The following is a 20047-nucleotide window of genomic DNA, read 5'->3' as shown; positions in this document are numbered from 1 at the left end:
TGGTGGGGTGGCGGGATTATGAGTGGTGATGTGGTGGGGGGCAGGATTATGTGTGGTAATGTGGTGGGGGGACAGGATTATCTGTGCTAATGTGGTGGGGGGCGGGATTATGTGTAGTAATGTGGTGGGGTGGCGGGATCATGTGTGGTAATGTGGTGGGGGGCGGGATTATCTGTGGTAATGTGGTGGCTGGCGGGATTATGTGTGGTGATATCTTAGGGGGTGGGATTATGTGTGGTGATGTGTTGAAGGGGCGGGATTATGTGTGGTGATGTGGTGCGGATTGTGTGTGGTAATGGGGTGGGGGGCAGGATTATGTGTGGTGATGTGGGGGGTGGAGCTACTGTGCAGGGGGCGGGATTAGCACATAATCACGATGCCTCTTATATATATAGATGTACATAAAAACTTGTACAGTATGTACAGCTCTGGAAAAAATTAAGAGACCACTGCAAAATGTTCAGTTTGTCTGATTTTGCTCTTTATAGGTATATTTTTGAGTAAAATGTAAATTGTTCTTCTATTCTATAAACTACTGACAACATTTCTCCGAAGTTCCAAGCAATAAATTTTGTATTTTTTTCCTGAAAATGAGAAATGGTCAAAATATCAAAAAAATGCAGTGTTTGCAGACCTCAAATAATGTTAAGAAATCAAGTTCATAATCATTTAGAAACAACAATACTAATGTTTTAACTCAGGAAGAGTTCAAAAATCAATATTTTGTCGAATAACCATGATTTTTAATCACAGCTTTCATGGGTCTTGGCATGCTTTCCACCAGTCTTTCACGCTGCTTTTGGGTGACTTTATGCCACTCCTGGTACAAAAATGTAAGCAGTTCTTCTTTGTTTGATGGCTTGTGACTATCCATATTCCTCTTGATTACATTTCATAGGTTTTCAATGGAGTTCATGTCTGGAGATTGGGCTGCCCATGACAGGGATTTGATGTGGTGGTCCTTCATCCACACCTTGATTGACCTAGCTGTGTGGCATGGTGCATTGTCCTGCAAGAAAAAACAATCCTCATAGTTGGGGAACATTGCCTGAGCAGAAGGAATCATCTGTTTTACAAGGATAACCTTGTATACGGCTTGATTGATATGTCCTTCGCAAAGAGTAACCTGCCCAATTCCAGCCTTGCTGAAGCATCCCCAGATCATCACTAATCCTCCACCAAATTTCATATTGGGTGCAAGACACTGTGGCTTGTACTCCTCTCCAGGTCTCCATCTAACCATTAGACGACCAGGTGTTGGTTAAAGCTGAAAATTAGACTCATCAGAGAAGATTACACTCCAGTCCTCTATGGTCCACTCCTTATGGTCTTTGGCAAACTTCAGCCTGGCTCTCCTTTGCTTCTCATTAATGAAATTTTTCTAATTTTACATGACTTGAATCCTGCCCTTAGGAGCCTGTTACGAACTGTTCTTGCCGTGCACTTCACGCCAGCTGCCATTTGACATTCCTTTTGTAGGTCACTTGATGTCATCCTGTGGTTGCTGAGTGACATTTGAATAAGATGACGGTCATCCCGGTCAGTGGAGAGTCGTTTTCGCCCTCTGCTGGTTTGTAGCATGACGCTCACTGTGTCCCTCTGATAGTAAAGCCAGAGTTGAGCCCTCCTTTTTCTCACACAAGACTTTTCTTTTCAACTCCTTTGGCATGGTTATTTTTTCATTCCTATTACTTTTGGGATATTACTAGCACTTGTTTTGCCATCCAGCTTGCCTATTGCAAGAGGATTGTGAACACCACAGCAGGGTTTTTTATACTTTCCTTCATTAAATAAGATTTGGTTCAGGTGATCACCTAATCAGAAGCATATTAAGTAGAATGAGGTGTACTATGGTTGGAATTCAACTGACACTGGAATGGAATGGCTATCAGACAAGTAGAGAAGCCGATTTTTATAAAACTGTGCAGTGGTCTCTTAATTTTTGCCAGAGCTACTGTATATATACACACACATATAAAATAAAGCAAGAAACTGTGCTGAGTCCGCCGGCAAATCTCGGCTGTCGGTGTTTGGCATTGGCTGCAGCACTGACATCAGGTCGTAAGTGTAACAGCCAATCAGTGAGCTCAGCGGCTCTGAAAGGGGTGAAATGTCTACACTGGCAGAGTCACTGAGCTCACTGATTGGCTGCAGCGCCAGAGACTCGACAATGGACCAGGGAAAGTTGTTGTTTTTTAACAAAATGCAGCTGGGTACAAACATCGTCTGTCATTCCAGCTTGATTGTCAGCTCCACAGTGTCCCTCCTCCTGCTGAGATCTCACAATGCTCAGTATACTTTATCAAACAAGCTGTTTTTTTCATCTGTTTTTTTTTTTAAACTCAGCATGCTGTGGATTTGGAGCTGTTCTGCCATCTTTGTTTCTTTATGGGGCTTAAAAAAACAGCAACAAAAATGGTATACTACCAATTTAAAACAGCAACTCAAATTACATGTAAAAAGCGCAATGAAAAAATTCTTAAAATTCATGGTGTTTTCAATGACTGCTTGTAAAGACTGAATGTAAAGGAGCCCTAATTAACACTTTCCAAGGAAGTTTGAAGTTCTTTTTCTTTTTTACTTCTTGAAATCTGTGCATCCATTGTGGTTACAGCATCTATTGTATTATTTATTTTCCATCGACTCTGAAGTTAGTAAAAATGTTTTAATTAATGAAATATTCCATCATGTTCAGGTCTTCTGGAGACATTTCAAAATAACAATGCACTCCTTGATCAAATTCAGAAATGCCTCGAGGCTTACTTGGAATCTAAACGCGTTGTGTTTCCAAGGTCAGTAACATATAAGCTACTTTATCAGTGAGGCAGACTGTTCTCCTGGTTTGTATTGATTTTACGTCTTTAAGTTACAACAGTAAACAAGATGGACATAATAAAAGTCAGTAAGTAGATTTTACTATATAGAAGTGCATTGAGCAACGACTTTATAGGTCTCCAGTGACATACTGTGCTACATTGTGCGCTCTATAACAATACTTTTCATAAAACTGGGTATCACTAGTACCCTAGCTAAATGCAATGCAGATGATGCTTTCTTGTTATATTTTTCATTTATGTGATTTTATAATTTTATCTTGAAGGAAATAATTGATATATTAACCCATTTCCAACATGGCCAATTTCCGTTTTTGCGTTTTCATTTTTTCCTCCCCTTTCAAGAGCTATAACTTTTTTTTATTTTTCTGTCCACATAGATATATGAGGAGAGGACTTGATTTTTGTGGGACAAGTTGTATTTTGATTGATACCATCTATTTTACAACATAGTACACTTTTTTAAATGTATTATTCTTCCTTTTTACTGTATTCGTTAGTCCTCTTAGGGTACTTGAACCTGTGATCATCTGTTTGCTTGTCCTATGCACAGCAATACAACAGTATTTTTGTATATAGAAAAAATCATGGTCTCCTTTGAAGCCCATCCACAGCCACAACCAGAAAATCCGCAGCATTCATTCATAGTCATGTTGTGACATCTGATGGGTGCATAGAATGATGGGCTGTTAAAGCCGCTGAAGTGATTGACAGTGGTCTTTAACAGGTTAGCAGTTGTGGGTGGAGCTCTGTTCTACCTGTGGCTATAAGAGGTAGATCCTGGCTATATATCACAGCCATTATCTACCGTGTATGGGGTCGGCTCCATAGACACGCAACAGACCTTCTGCGGTGAATGTCGGGAAGTGGTTCAAAGGATAGTTAAAATTGCTATGATATGCCATCACTTCCTGAGTGGTGTGAGTCTGACCGCAGTCTAAGGGTGCCGGCAGACAGCCCTTTAAATCGGACAAAGATGCACGGACTGGTCGGCGGCTCTCCCGACCCGAGGCTAACAACTTCATATATTTATATGCAGCTCGTTTCAGGAGACCAACTGGCCAGTCCATACATTGCAGTCTGATCTCAGTCCTAGTTATACAGTCGTGTGTCACTGCACACTAACATCCAGTCATCATTTTGATCATTGCACCAGTTTTCTTTATAACACGTGTGTTAATATTCTGAACAGATTTTACTTTCTATCCAACGATGAATTGCTGGAAATACTTGCTCAAACACGCAATCCTCAAGCAGTGCAGCCTCATCTACGGAAATGCTTTGACTCGATTGCTAAACTTGAGTTTGCCACTATAACCTCTGACGGAGAGCAGGAGAAGGTTTTCACTAATGATATTCTTGCTATGCTGTCACCTGAAGAAGAGCGGGTAATGTTAATGATTCTGTTACTGAAAATTCATCTTATATTTTGTGCCAATGTCATAGAGAAAAATTCATAAGACATATCTGGAGAGGGGACAAACCACCCTCACATTGAACATGTGGGATTAATTATAGTTGGGGAAGAGAGGAACTAATTATAGCTAGGGAAGTGAGAGAGAGTTACCACTTCAACAGGCAGGGGCATCCTGCAGTGACCAGGTAATTAAAAAGGATATCTTCACTGACAGCTATGCACCAAAGCTGAGATTGGCTTATTCAAAGGCAGAGAAGTAAAGGAGCTTCCTCTGTTCAAAGGATTTTTCTGAGGTGTTTTGGAGCCAGTAATTAGTGATGAATATTGGGGTTTGCATCGATCCAATATTTATGGAAGATATGTTTGCGGCGAAGGGACGAATATAAAGCATTCAACAAGACCTATGAATTTATAGTTCCAAATATATTAAAACTCCCCAAAACATCAATCGATGTATACACATTTTACCTATCACAACATAGTCCTAGATTTGCCACAACATAATAATGTTGCTTAGTGCATCCCGGGCTATATAGATTGAAAAGGAGGCAAATAATGGTCTATACATATATAACGAAATATAGTAAATTTTATTATATGTATCAAAATAATGCATACAATCACATGGACAAGTCAAATACTGTGAGCAAGTACAAAGAAGGCAATCCAAGACAAAACAACAACATCCACCATAGTGGGACTAGCCGGGGGTGCCATTAAGTCAATGGTACTAGAGATGGAGCACATGAAAAGACCTCAATAAGAGGAAGCATAAATATACCTATGGTAAAGTATATAGATTGCTGATACCAGGGATATCAAATTATATCGAATGTAAAGCATTCACTCACATTACCGTAATGCCGACAGAACCCCTCCAACTTAATATTGGTTCTACGGATGGTGCTATCCATGCCATTTATCATCTCTATAGACAGATAAAATTGTGATAAGAATTATAATGACAATATCTACCGCCTGGGATCTCCAGAAGCGAAGGTATCCTGGAAGTTGGGGGTCTCATGCATTTCTAAAAGACCTAGCACATTCCACAACCAGTTCCCACATTAGCTCACCAAGGGGAAGTATGTGGGCGTGACCTTGATTTAATAAAAGTGAGAGTGTGGGTTGTCTGTCTTTGTTTGTTCTAGAAGACATAGTTTGCTGTGAGAGTGTTTCATTTTCCTAATTGGAGTGCTTTCTGCCATAAAGAGCCATTCCTGCAACATCAAGTTTAGTAATTTTGTTTTATTATTCCTTGTTATCTCATGTATTGTTTGTTTCCATTTTGTAACATCTTCGCATATTTTTTATAAGCACTGCCTACCTTTCCGGATGAAATATATAACATTTAATAGCTCCGTTCCTATTGCTCTGTAAACTGCTCCACTGAAGCCATACATTCCCTGTAACGGGTGTCCAATCTGCCTGTATAAACAATTGGTAGTGGCAGCTAGTAGTTCTTTTTGTTTTATATTTATATTGCATGCGCTGGAATCGGAGATGTATATACCATACACTCACTGTGAGATCCCCAATAACCGGCCTAGTACTGGAAGCAGTCACGGCCTCGTCCATCACTCGTCAGTCAATTGCCTAATTGTCATGATGATTGGAGGCAGCGGAGTTGTATCCCTGACAAACTAGTGACAGCGGTGGGATCTGGGTGAGTCCCCCTGCTGTTATCTGTGACAAACTGGTGACATCAGTGGGCTCTGTGTGATCCACCCGGTGTCCACTCTGGTAGCCATCATTATTTGTGTATATTTGTTTCTACTTAGTGCACAGCTGACGATTAAAATGCCCCCTTGTGCTGTTCTGTAGGTGAGCCTGGGCAAAGGCCTGAAAGCCAGAGGAAATGTGGAGGACTGGCTGGGCAAGGTGGAAGAAGCAATGTATAGTTCTCTGAGACGTCTCAGCAAGGCTGCAATAGCTGATTACCAAAGTAAAAGCAGAGTTGAATGGGTAGTTGCTGGGCATCCTTCTCAGGTAAATAGCTTTAATAATATGTCTTATATTGCACAAAATATAAGAGAAAAATACTCATAAGGTTTTCTATTCTAAGGCTTTGTGCACACAGAGTCTTTTTCCTAAGTTTTCAAAGCTGAAACTGAATGAAAGCTTAAAGTTTTTCAGCAGTTTTGATATTAGGAGGAGGATTCAGAAAGTTTTTGCTAAGTTTCTACTCAGTGGGTATGTGCACAAGGCATCTTTTAGCCAGCGGCTTTTTATTGAAGCTGTTCTACTGGCGGCTTTGCCGTCATGATACTTCTTTTAACTGCTGAATGCTTTCCAAGCCCTGAAGTTGGTAAAAGAAGTAACAAGATCCTTAACTTGTGTACAGCACGGGAACATGTGAAGAGAAAGCCCAGATGGCAAGGAATCAGTGAGTATTGTTTTAGGGTATGTTCACACCTTGCATTTTTGCATTTTTCCACTTGTTTTTCTCGTGAAAGACATAGTACTTTATTGTCCCAGCAAAGTAAAAGAGATTCAGGAAGTCTCATCCGCATGTTACTTATTTTTCCCTTTCAGATTTAGGGTATGTGCACACGTCAGGATTTTGTCAGGATTTTGTCAGGATTTTTCATCAGGATTTGTAGCCAAAACCAGGAGTTGAACAATTAGAGGAAAAGTATAATAGAAACATATGCACCACTTCTGCATTTATCACCCACTCCTGGTTTTGGCTACAAAACCTGATGAAAAATCCTGACAAAATCCTGACAAAATCCTGACAAAATCCTGACGTGTGCACATACCCTTAGATTCAAGTCTTCAACAGATCATTCCTTTCATCATTTTTTCAGTGATGAATGGAAAAAAAAGAATTAAAAAAGGGTTAAACGCTCCTCAAAAGTGTAGCGTTTTTTTATTCAGCGTTTTACCTGCCAAGAGACATGTTTTTATCAGAGGAAATGAAGGAAATTCAGATCACGGGCACTTGGCAATTTCTTTATTCACATGAATACAGTACAGTGGAATAAAATTCAAGGTTTTTATGATGGCATTGACACGTTTCTGGTGACTATGCCGCCTTAATCATGATGCTTTCACATTGGTAAGCTGTTTGCTAAATACTGCTAAATTCTCATTAGCTCACTGGTTCACTAATTAATTAATATGTGTCTTTAAAATATACATGTAAAACAAATGACAAACTGTACCATATTCATGTTAATTAAAAATTGCCAAGGGCGATAAGGGTATGTTATCTGTGAGCAGGACATCTTTTCTCTATATACACATTTTTAATGCAGAAATGTCTGCAGCAAATACTTAACGTGTGCACATCTTCCTCTGACATTTTAAGTTTCTAGTATGAACAGCTAAGGTCTGGACAAACCCTCTTAGCTCTGGGTAGTCTTGACAAACATAAATCTGACAAGCTGATCTAGGTTCCTTAACTTTTAGTATCAGGGCTCATTCCCATTTGCGATGAAATTGGACAAGTGCAATCCGATTAAAAATCGGATTACATATGGACCAATGTTATTCTATCATTGTGTGCTCATCTGTGATTTTTTTTTACCATCACGATCGGACTGGAAAAAAGTCGCAGCATGCTGCGATTGTAATCGGAAATGGAATCACATTTGGCAACAGAAGTCAATGGGTGCGAGAAAAAAATCACACAGCACTCAGACTATGCGAGTGCTGTCCAATTTTTACACACCGATTTCCTTTGAAAAGCCGGCAATTCATCTACTGTGTACAGTAAAATCACAACAAGACCCGACAGATTAGAATAGATAGATATAAAGATTTCAGTCACATATAAAATTAGTACAGTGCTTGTGCAGCTTACTGTACATGTATTTTATTACTAAATAACTTATTCTCTGAAAAAAATAGCATGGGCTTCAGAATAATTTTCATAACCAGGAGAGGTAAAGTGGACTGCTGGGGGCAGATGTTGATAGCCTGAGAAGGGGGTAATACCCATGGAGCTTCCCAGCCTATTAATATTGGCTCACAGCTGTATACTTAGCCTTTACTGGTTATTAAAATGGGAGACCCCCAAAAAGATGTAAGGTCCCCCTATATTTAATAACCAGCAAAGGCTATGCAGACAGCTGCGGGCTGATATTAGTAGCCTAGGAAGGGGCCATGTATATTCGCCCCCTCAGAGACTTAAAACATCAGCTGTGTGCTGTGTCAAGTGGGGTAATAGTTGGGCTGATTGATGTCACATTTTTATTGTCTGGTGACATCAAGCCCACGGGTTATTGTGTTATATGGTAGTGTGACTCTGGCCCTAGAGTATGTGCACAAAGAGGTTTTTGAGGCTTTTTTTGAGTAGGCCCTCTAAACCCCCCACCTGAATGATCACTTAAAGGGTATGTGCGCATGACGTCATTAATTAGCCTGAGTTTTCTTTAACAAAGAAGCCAGTGTCTTTTTTACAGTATCTGCTCCACCGGCAGTTTGTGGAGGTGCTGTCATTGGTGTCTTTTACCTACAACTTCTATTATAGAGATTAGGTGGCTTCCAAACAAAGCTGTGCAAGAAGTGGACATTAGTGATGAGCAAACGTGCTCGGATAAGGCATTATCGAAGCATGCTCCTGTGCTAACACAGTGACTTCAACGTGCACAAAAAATATGTTAATTCCCCGTGGCTGCATGTTGAACGTATATTCAAGCACGCTGAAGTCATTTGGTTAGCACCCGATCATACTTGGATAACACCTTATCCGAGCACGTTAGCTCCTCACTAGTGCACATGTAATATCTTTTAAGCATTTCATGATTATCCCACAGTGAAGTGGTTAAAAGAAGAAACAAAAGACTGAACATGTGCACAGCAATGTCATTTTTATATTGCTGTGCATTATGTTAGGTAATTTATTACATAGATATTTTGGCATTTTTTCTGGGAGATCCGAGATTAAATTCACCTGAAAAAGATGTTGTGTGCACATACCATGAGGAAAGTGTTGTGCGAATATATCTGTGAAGAGTTTTGGAAAACTTACCGTACTATTCCCGAGTGTAGTTTGCAGCCTTTTGATTGGACAATACCTACTTTGGAGAAGTTTCCTTCAGGATCCTCTTCAAAGAAGGGACATATACTTTCTTCAGGTGTTTTTTTTTTCTTTTCAAAACGTCTTCAGAAAAAAAGATAAAAAACTCACATGAACAGCAAAGTGGATTTCTCATAAAAATGATTATGAATATTTTTCCAAGAGGTTGTGAACCAGTTTTAGTGTATGTGTTTTTTAAGTGGATACCTATGCCTGACAAAGCGTTGCAAAAGCGCACCATAAAATGAACATAGTGCAGAATAGTGTCAAAACGACATTGCTGTGCGCATGTTTTGTCTTATGTCACTTTTTAACCACTTCAGGGTTTGGAAAACCTGGAGCGGTTTACATATGTGCTATGTTCATTCTTCCTAGGGAAAGCTGCCCACTGTGTATACTTCACAGTATTGAAAAAAAGAGCTGCTGCAAGAACAACAGCAAAGCCACCTGCTGTGTTGCTTCGGGAAAATGACCACCAGTGTTTCCCTGGGAAAACTTGGCGGCTGCCCCAGCATTTCAAAGACTCTGTGTGCACAAAGCCTTTGAGGTCATTTTCCACTCCAAAAACTCCTGGAAAAATATGTGAACACAGTATTCGTTTACTAACGTAAAGTGTTCTATGGTTAGTTACACAGACATGGAAAATCATTAACCATATTTTCTTGGAAAACTGTTCACGGTAAGATCAGCCATGATAATAAAGTGCACGGATTCCATGTTACCTCGTAAACCCATTATCTACCAATGTCCTTTTTTTGGGACGCCTAATCTTTTGCTTCTAGCAACTAAGATTTTATAACTTTTATAATTAGGTCCAATTTTTTGTGTTGTGTTTGCAAAATGAATGTTTTCAAAATAGGAAATCGTGTCATTGTCATTTTTAATTGAATATTGGGACTCCCTTTTCTGAAAAATCCGTAAAATGAAAATGTCTAATTTGGCAAGTACAATTTCTATTCATTTATTTCACTTGCTTATTAATTAGCTAGATGGAGGCCTGATGCTATCGCATCGGGAGGGCGGTAATATCACGATGGGGGCTGGCTTTGCAGCATTGAGAATCTCTCCCCCCCATGTGCTCACCCACCTATCCACTCTCTCTTTCCCCATGTGCTGACTTTTCCTGTCTGTGCTCTCTTCTTTGACCTGTTTACCTTATGTACTATCCTACCTTGTCTGCTGTCTCTCTCCTTCCTGTGCTGTTTTCTCCCCTCAAACACAATACTGACATTACAGCAGGAGATTGCAGAGGATACATTTTGTGAGGTAAAATATTGTTTAAAAACAGTCAGTGAAATATTTTACTTGACAAAAAAACCCTCTGTGATCCTCTGCTGTAGTGTCAGTATTGTCTTTTGCTTCCTCCCCTGCCCAGGATATGTGATATGCTCCGTACATGGTCTGACACAGACAATTTTTAAAATGAACTTTCGTTCGTGGGAAAACCCCTTTAATGTGACCCTCTGCCTCTGCCTGTAGACACATCGCACATCTGCTGCTGGGATCAGCCAAATGATTCACTGTGCCTGCTTGGAATTTGCGCAGGTGCAGTAAATCAGACCGCCGCCATCTTTGTGCAGACAGATAGCGGTGGTCACATTAAAACTGCACATGCGCTCCTCCTGTACAAAGATGGCGGCGGTCAGTGAATCATTCGGCTGATCCTGGCGGCAGCGTGTTCGCGACGGTGTTCCGCTGGTGGTACCGCACAAGTGGCTGCATACTGCGTATACAGTGTGTGTGTGTGGTGCGTACGGCGTATACAGTGTGTGTGTGTGTGGTGCGTAAGGCGTATACAGTGTGTGTGTGTGGTGCGAACAGCGTATACAGCGTGTGTGTGGTGTGTACGGCATATACAGTTTGTATGTGTGTATGGTGCGTACGGCTTATACAGTGTGTGTGGTGTGTACGGCATATGCAGTTTGTGTGTGCGTGTGTGTATGGTGCGTACGGCATATACAGTGTGTGTGTGTGTGTGTGTGTGTGTGGTGCGATGGTGTTCCGCTAGTGGTACTGCGCAAGAGACTGGTACCACCAGCAGTTTCCATATTGAGACACCCATCACTTGGGTGTCCCAATATGGCGGTTGGTGAACTTCCGCTGCTTGGAATTCTGGGATTCGGACACATCTGGACAGAACAGGATGTAAAGACATTACAAGGTAAGTATATATTAAGATATTTATTTCAAAATTGTAAAAAACATGTTGCAGCCCATAATACACAGAACTATGGTAATTCCCATAGAGAGTTTCAAGACTTCTGAATGCATGTTTTGAGGAGAAGCTGATAGATCATTCGTGGAAACAATGAACACCATTGGTTGCCCATGGATTTTAAGGCATGTTCTATGAAGTTTGATTTTCTATGTACTCGCACTGTAGAGAAAATTACCATTAGCACTACAAGATTCTTATAGTAAACTACTGAATCAAACAGGAGCTTATAATTTACCACAATCAGCTCTAATATATGAGGAGTTCTTCATACCAAATACTACAAGGATGTCAGTCATGAAACAGTCAGTTTGTTCAGGTGTTCTGGAAATGATTATCCAGCTTTATCTTTTATCAAAATTACTGTTTAGGGTTTTTCAAGAAATGTACCACTGTAATACCGTATCTAAGATATCGATAAGTGGATTTTTATTACTTTTCTTCTAGGTGGTGTTGACGATTTCTCAGCTCATGTGGTGCAGAGATCTAACTCATTGTCTTGAAGGAGAAGCAGAAGAAAATAAGAATTCTGTGGCAGAGTTTGAAAAAGTTAATTTTGAGGTATATTAGTTCTACATGGTTCCTAAAAAGAATTACAACTACAAGTTATGAGATACATGGGTATCTCATGGCATTACAGATAGTCAAAAACCTATTTATGCAAATTCTAAATATGTAGAATCCTTGCCTGAGTGAAATTTTGAAAGTACCAAAATAATGGAAGTTTGAGTGTACATTATCCCTAAAGTCAGCCAGACTAACTGACATCAACGGGATTGGCTGATATCAACCCATCTATGTGTCACAGTCTGAGTATGGACCCTCATTACTGATCAACCACGAGTCTTCTGACCCTAACTTGACAGCCAAACATATGCCTAGTTAGCTGTCAAGTTGAGATGAACCGCTGGCAGCCTACGAATTATCATTCATACTCAGAGCATGACATATGGATGTGTGAATGGGGGTCCCGGTGGAGAGATAAGCTGCTGCCTTAGATATCTGGCAGTGGCTCTCTCATAGAGAACCCAGAAGAGCATAGTCGAGCTTAGCATTCCTGTGAATGGAGGAGTCAGGAAACATAGTTCTTGGCCAAACAATTATATATACAGTACAGACCAAGAGTTTGGACACACCTTCTCATTTAAAGATTTTTCTGTATCTTCATGACTATGAAAATTGTACATTCACACTGAAGGCATCAAAACTATGAATTAACACATGTGGAATTATATACTTAACAAAAGTGTGAAACAACTGAAAATATGTCAAATATATATATATATATATATATATATATATATATATATATATATATATATATATATATATATATATATTTTGTTGGTCTTCCAACAATCTTCAGGGAGTTCCCAGAGATGCTTAGCGCTTGTTGACCCTTTTGCCTTCACTCTGCGGTCCAGCTCACCCCAAACCATCTCGATTGGGTTCAGGTCTGGTGACTGTGGAGGCCAGGTCATCTGGTGTAGCACCCCATCACTTTCCTTCTTGGTCAAATAGTTCTTACACAGCCTGGAGGTGTGTTTGGGGTCATTGTCCTGTTGAAAAATAAATGATGGTCCAACTAAACGCAAACCCCATGGAATAGCATGACACTGCAAGAAGGTGTGGTAGCCATGCTAGTTCAGTATGCCTTCAATTTTGAATAAATCCCCAACAGTGTCACCAGCAAAGCACCCCCACACCATCACACCTCCTCCTCCATGCTTCACGGTGGGAACCAGGCATGTAGAGTCCATCCGTTCACCTTTTCTGTGTCGCACAAAGACACTGTGGTTGGAACCAAAGATCTCAAATTTGGACTCAACCGACCAAAGCACAGATTTCCATTGGTCTAATGTCCATTCCTTGTGTTCTTTAGCCCAAACAAGTCTCTTCTGCTTGTTGCCTGTCCTTAGCAGTGGTTTCCTAGCAGCTATTTTACCATGAAGTATAGAAAACATATGAAAAAACCAGAGCTTTTAAATTCCAAAACATAACAAAAATGCTACAAAAAAATATAAATGAACTAGTATAAGGCAAGAAAGAGGTGTATAAAAATGTATAACTTTATTATAGTACAAATATTAAAGCCAAACACACAAGTACAAAACATAAAAACAAAGAAAACAAACAAAACTGGACAGGTCTACAGAATGATGATACAAACTGGCAGGGGCCGGCAATCCAATAGAACAGAGGCGCTCACATATATATGATAAGTCTACATACCAAAAAATGCACAATAAATATAAAGGCAGAATGTCATATCACATGGCATGTATGGAGGACAGTGCAACCTAATGGAAATCCACTAAGATAAATGGGAATAGAGTACGCCACATATCACAGGCAAAAACAGACCAGGATGTAAGTGGGAAGTAACATGTAATAACCCGGCCACATTATAATAAAGCTGACAGTGCAGCGCCAAAAATACATAGGGATGAAATGATAGGCATATCTTACCCGTGGACGCCGTGACCCACCGCACAGATACCCCAACGCGCGTTTCGCTGCTGCTTTTTTGACACTGCCCCTTGAAAAAGCAGCAGCGAAACGCGCGTTGGGGTATCTGTGTGGTGGGTCACGGCGTCCATGGGTAAGATATGCCTATCATTTCATCCCTATGTATTTTTGGCGCTGCACTGTCAGCTTTATTATAATGTGGCCGGGTTATTACATGTTACTTCCCACTTACATCCTGGTCTGTTTTTGCCTGTGATATGTGGCGTACTCTATTCCCATTTATCTTAGTGGATTTCCATTAGGTTGCTCTGTCCTCCATACATGCCATGTGATATGACATTCTGCCTTTATATTTATTGTGCATTTTTTGGTATGTAGACTTATCATATATTTGTGAGCGCCTCTGTTCTATTGGATTGCCGGCCCCTGCCAGTTTGTATCATCATTCTGTAGACCTGTCCAGTTTTGTTTGTTTTCTTTGTTTTTATGTTTTGTACTTGTGTGTTTGACTTTAATATTTGTACTATAATAAAGTTATACATTTTTATACACCTCTTTCTTGCCTTATACTAGTTCATTTATATTTTTTTGTAGCATTTTTGTTATGTTTTGGAATTTAAAAGCTCTGGTTTTTTCATATGTTTTCTATAGTTCTAGTGGAGTTTTCCTCTAAAGATGGTCATACTATATCAGTTCTGGTATGTTATCATATTTTACCATGAAGGCCTGCTGCACAAAGTCTCTGTTGTAGAGATGTGTCTGCTGCTAGAACTCTGTGTGGCATTGACCTGGTCTCTAATCTGAGCTGCTGTTAACCTGCGATTTCCGAGGCTGGTGACTCAGATAAACTTATCCTCAGAAGCAGAGGTGACTCTTGGTCTTCCTTTCCTGGGGCGGTCCTCATGTAAACCAGTTTCTTTGTATCGCTTGATGGTTTTTGCCACTACACTTGGGGACACTTTCAAAGTTTTCCCAATTTTTCGGACTGACTGACCTTAATTTCTTAAAGTAATGTTGGCCACTCGTTTTTCTTTACTTAGCTGCTTTTTTCTTGCCATAATACAAATTCTAACAGTCTATTCAATAGGACTATCAGCTGTGTATCCACCAGACTTCTGCACAACACAACTGATGGTCCCAACCCCATTTATAAGGCAAGAAATCCCACTTATTAAACCTGACAGGGCACACCTGTGAAGTGAAAACCATTCCCGGTGACTACCTCTTGAAGCTCATCAAGAGAATGCCAAGAGTGTGCAAAGCAGTCATCAAAGCAAAAGGTGGCTACTTTGAAGAACCTAGAATATAAGACATAATTTCAGTTGTTTCACACTATTTTGTTAAGTATATAATTCCACATGTGTTAATTCATAGTTTTGATGCCTTCAGTGTGAATGTACAATTTTTAAATTCATGAAAATACAGAAAAATCTTTAAATGAGAAGGTGTGTCCAAACTTTTGGTCTATACTGTATATGTAGGAATAGAGGATCTAGGTGATAGGCACTCTTAAAAAAATGAAATTTCACCAAAATAATGATTCACCGAAAACAATGAAATAAATAAAAATGTATTATAATCAAAACACGTTTCGGCTGCAACCAGCCTTCCACAGGTATCTGGGGAGTAATTCATACAAAAAGCTTATATGCCCATCTCTGTAATGGATGGGCGGAGCTGTTATTACAAAATTAACATAAAATAAAACGCATGCAGTACAATAAGAAAAAAATAACTTATGTAAAAGCTCCGCCCTTCCATTATGGAGGGGGGGGGGGCTTGGAAGCTTTTTCCATCTATTTCTCCACCTGAGGAAGGCTGTACACATTGTGATTTCAATACATTTTTTATTTTCTCATTTTTTTCGGTGAATCTGTACAACCTTATCAGGTCGAAGCCTATCTTTTAATGGTCACTTTGATTTTAAATTTACTTTGCTTAGAAAGTGCTACCTTCTTTGTCTTTTGCCAAGGGAAAATCCATATATTACATACATATGTAGGGACATTTAATTTGAAAGTTTTACTGTTCTTGTAACATCTGCTTACCTCTTTCATTCAGAGGCTGAATGCTTTAGCCGGGCTTGTACGAGGGCATCTTCCTACACTGCATAGAAACATTATTACGGCTTTGATAACAATTGATGTCCATGCGAGGGACATTGTCAGTGACCTTGTAAAGGACCAGGTAATCTTTTCCTTTGCAATTTGCATTTAGTAAAATCAATGAAAGTCTAAACCACTAAAAACTTCACGTTTTTACTGTAGTAAAAAAAATGACATGAATTCTAAAGGAGAGTGAAATGACTGAAAACGTGACTGAAGAAGGTATCCTGTACACATACGTAGTCATGATATGCCACACATAGAAGTTTATTGGGCTCTAATGTACCTCTGTGTTTTTCTAACTTACAACAGTGGCATACTTCAACCCATCCCGAATGCTTCAAGGCCATTATATACTTAAAGGTAAAGGGAATCTGTCACCAGGTTTTTCTACCACTTCTGAGAGTAGCATAATGTAGGGTTAGAGGCCCTGATTCCAGCGATGTATCCCTTACTGGGCTGCTTTCTGCAGTTTTCTGCGTTTCAAGTTCTCTGAATGTTGCGATTTCTATAATCCCGCTCCACCACTGATTGACAGCTGTAAACACTGTGCATAGGCAGAAAGCTAACAAGGTTATATAGAGCTCATGAAAATGGAGGACTGCAGGGCAGCAGTTTTACTAGTCCTCTAATGATAATCTCCTGCTGTTAAAACAGTGATTTAATCAAATCTACAGAAAGCAGCTCAGTAAGTCATACATCCCTGGAATCAAGGTTTCTATCTCTACATTTTCTGCTCTCAGATTAAGTGGCAAAAGCCTGGTGACAGATTCCCTTTAACCTCTTAACGATCTAAACATACATGTATGTCAAAAGTCGTGTCTCTGCCTTGGCGCACACCGAGCTGCAATGTTCACGGCTGATGATGGCTCATTTAATCAGCTATCATGTGCCTTTAACAACGGTGGGTGCAGCACAGCTGTTAACCTGTTAAGTGCCGCTGACAATCTCTGACAGTGGCACTTAGCGCTTTCCAGCAGGGAGCTCCTCATTCCGTGGGCCCATCGGCACTCCCGTGTCATGATCATAGGGTGCTGATGGGTTGCCATGGCAGTCAGAGGTCTGTTGAAGACCTTCATGCATGTCATGACAATCCTGTGAAAGCCAGCCTTTAGGTGGCGTTCATAGGAGACCGTTTCCTCTGTACATCACAGTTGTAATGCACTGCTATGTATAGCACAAGTGATCAGATTGTAACTTTAAAACCCCTAGCAAATACAGTAAAAAGTTTAAAAAAAAGTTTTAAAAAAATATATAAAAGATAGAAATACCCAAAAATAAACCATAAAAAAACATATATTTGGTATCGTTGCGTTAGTAAACGTCTGATATATTAAAATAGAAAATAAATTAATCTGAACGTTAAACGGCATTACGAAAAAAATCATATTGCCAGAATTATGTTTTTTTTGGCTGCTGAAATATTCCAATAAAATACCATAAAAGGCGATCAAAACATTGTGTCTACCCCCAAAATGCTCAGGGTGCAAAAAGTAAGCCATTAAACAGCCACATATCCCGAAAAATGAAAACGTTATGGAACTTGGAAAATGGCGACAAAAGCAACATTTTTTTTCAAACTTTCGCCACTATAAAAAAACCACCTGTACATCTTTGGTATCTGCGTACTCGTACTGACCTGGAGAATCATATTGCAAGGTCAGTTTTACAATTGTGGAATGGAACCTTTTTTGAAATAAGCACTTGGAATTTTTTTTTTTTTTTCCCACTTTCTAGTGCAACACATGATAAAATAAATGGTTTTATTCAAAAGTACAACTCGTCCCACAGAAAAAAACAAGCCCTCATATGGCTATGGGGATGTAAAAATAAAAAATGTATGGCTCTGGGAAGTAGGGGAGGAAAAAGAAACAAAGAAATGGAAAATCGCCCAGGGGTAAAGGGGTTAATACAATGCCATATAGAGGCAACAATCATAGCTCTGGATACATAGTACAAAGCCACAGGGCTTCCACTGAGGCAATTCTCAAGCTGTCTAACAGAAAAGCAGTTTTCATTTCTTATAGGTTTGCTAAAAAATAAAAGCTGCAATTTTATCTCTAACCCTATTTTTAATCCTATGTTTAATTAAAATAATTATATTTTTTTCCGTTCAAGGTTACCAGCATTGACAGTTTTGAGTGGCAGAGACAACTGCGCTATTATTGGGACCTAGATTTTGACAACTGCGTGGCTCGGATGGCTTTGTCTCAGTATACATATGCTTATGAGTATCTTGGTGCTTGTCCTCGACTGGTCATCACTCCTCTGACTGTAAGAATGTTTACTATTTTGTGTAGGGTTGTCATTTACCGAGGTGTAGAACATATTAGGGGACATTTACTAGGACATGTTAGTCAACTTAGGGTCGCTGCCCACGATCGTATTTTCGGTATGGGTGCTATCCGTTAAAACAACGGATCTCATTCGGATCAATGTTATTCAGTGGGGCCTTGCAGATGAGCTATTTTTTTCACTGACCAAATCTGAATGTGAAAAAAACTGCAGCATGCATGATTTTCCTCTGAAAATTAGATGAAACTCACTCATTCAGGTCTATGGGTGTGAGAAAAATCGGATGCCGTACAGAGACACAATTTTTTACAAGCACAATGCAATTCTGTTAGATAGGAAACTGTAAATACTTTTGTAAATTATTATTATTATAAATAGCTGCTGCTGTAAAAAAAATGGATTGTATATGGACTGCACATGGATAACAGGTCAGAAAAAAATCATAACACTTTTCCGGATGAAAATCACACCGATTCATTTATACTGCCCTGTGACCCTAGCCTTATACTGATTTGCGCTGGTGTAAAAAGCACCAAACACATGAAAAGGCACACAGCTCCTATTAAACTTGGTGAACCGCTAGCTGTCCATATGCCAGAAATTGGTATAATCGCGCCTGATTATTATTATTGGGCACTCATTGGAATAGAAGGACCAAAAATCTCACACTCACATTGTGTTCTAACCATAAGTGGCATCAGATGCACGTTCTCGTGCTGACCACACAGTACAATATATTGAATGCATAAATGACATAAACAAAATGAAGATTACGGTGAATATCAATCATAAATGTAACTCTGCAGACTCCAGTTTCTCCATTTTAGAGGGATCAAAATAAAAGAATAAAGTTATTTCTTTATTTTTCCAAGGATCGATGTTATCTTTGTCTCATGGGTGCTCTACAGCTGGATCTTGGAGGAGCACCTGCGGGGCCTGCAGGTACTGGGAAAACTGAGACCACAAAAGACCTCGCCAAAGCACTGGCGATACAGTGTGTCGTGTTCAACTGTTCTGATGGTCTGGACTACAAGGTAGGATATGCCATTCAGTTAGCAAGTATTTCATGAATTATGACAAAGACTTAAAAAAAAATGCATGAAAATCATTGTGGTTTTTTTTACAAGCCCACCCCCTCCTTCCCAAAACTTCCATATTGGTTGTCTGTGAAAGAAGCTTTAAACTAGGGTTACACCTATAGTTTTTGAAGTAAGACTTAAGGTCTCTGTAGCAAGGGCATGCATAAAATTTATGGGGCCCAACAGCAAAAGTTTTATTTGTAATTTTCCAGTCAGTGCAGTGTGGGTATCCATGCTTTGCTCTGCAGGTGCTATGTAGTGACGTCTATGTGCATGCAGTCTCAGACTCATTGGCACAGGCTGAATAGCAGATAACGGAGCCTTTTGGCTCCCTGATCCATCATTCTATGCAATGGATACTGCTAAAATTGTGATGACAGTCAGGGAGAGGGCCAGGTGCCCCCATAGCGGCCACGTGTTCTGCTGCTACGCCCTTGCCCCATACACATTAGATCAAAGTTAGCCTTACCAGATCATTTTGGCGTGACCAGCTGATCATCTGATATGTATTGGTCCTCAAGAGCCTCTCCCAACAGATACTATTAGGGGGGAGAAGGAGTGATCATTTGGAAATTCAGCGCCTGATCCTTTCATTTTCAGGGAAGCT

General features: G+C 39.9%; 1 protein-coding gene across 1 annotated transcript in view; it reads left to right on the top strand.

Annotated features, from left to right (window-relative positions):
* The window catches only part of DNAH6 (dynein axonemal heavy chain 6), a 717942-nt gene that overhangs the window by 176425 nt on the left and 521470 nt on the right, over window positions 1–20047 (top strand). The window contains exons 23-29 of the mRNA XM_077275462.1: window positions 2696–2792; window positions 4027–4222; window positions 6076–6240; window positions 11940–12053; window positions 16023–16148; window positions 18185–18340; window positions 19234–19395. Of these exons, the coding sequence (XP_077131577.1) occupies window positions 2696–2792; window positions 4027–4222; window positions 6076–6240; window positions 11940–12053; window positions 16023–16148; window positions 18185–18340; window positions 19234–19395 (1016 nt within the window). The remainder of the gene's footprint in view (window positions 1–2695; window positions 2793–4026; window positions 4223–6075; window positions 6241–11939; window positions 12054–16022; window positions 16149–18184; window positions 18341–19233; window positions 19396–20047) is intronic.

Source organism: Ranitomeya variabilis, chromosome 1 (assembly GCF_051348905.1).
Source record: "Ranitomeya variabilis isolate aRanVar5 chromosome 1, aRanVar5.hap1, whole genome shotgun sequence".
Lineage (NCBI taxonomy): Eukaryota > Metazoa > Chordata > Amphibia > Anura > Dendrobatidae > Ranitomeya > Ranitomeya variabilis.
The sequence above is the reverse complement of the archived record's forward strand: the minus strand, read 5'-3'. Positions and strand labels throughout refer to the sequence as shown.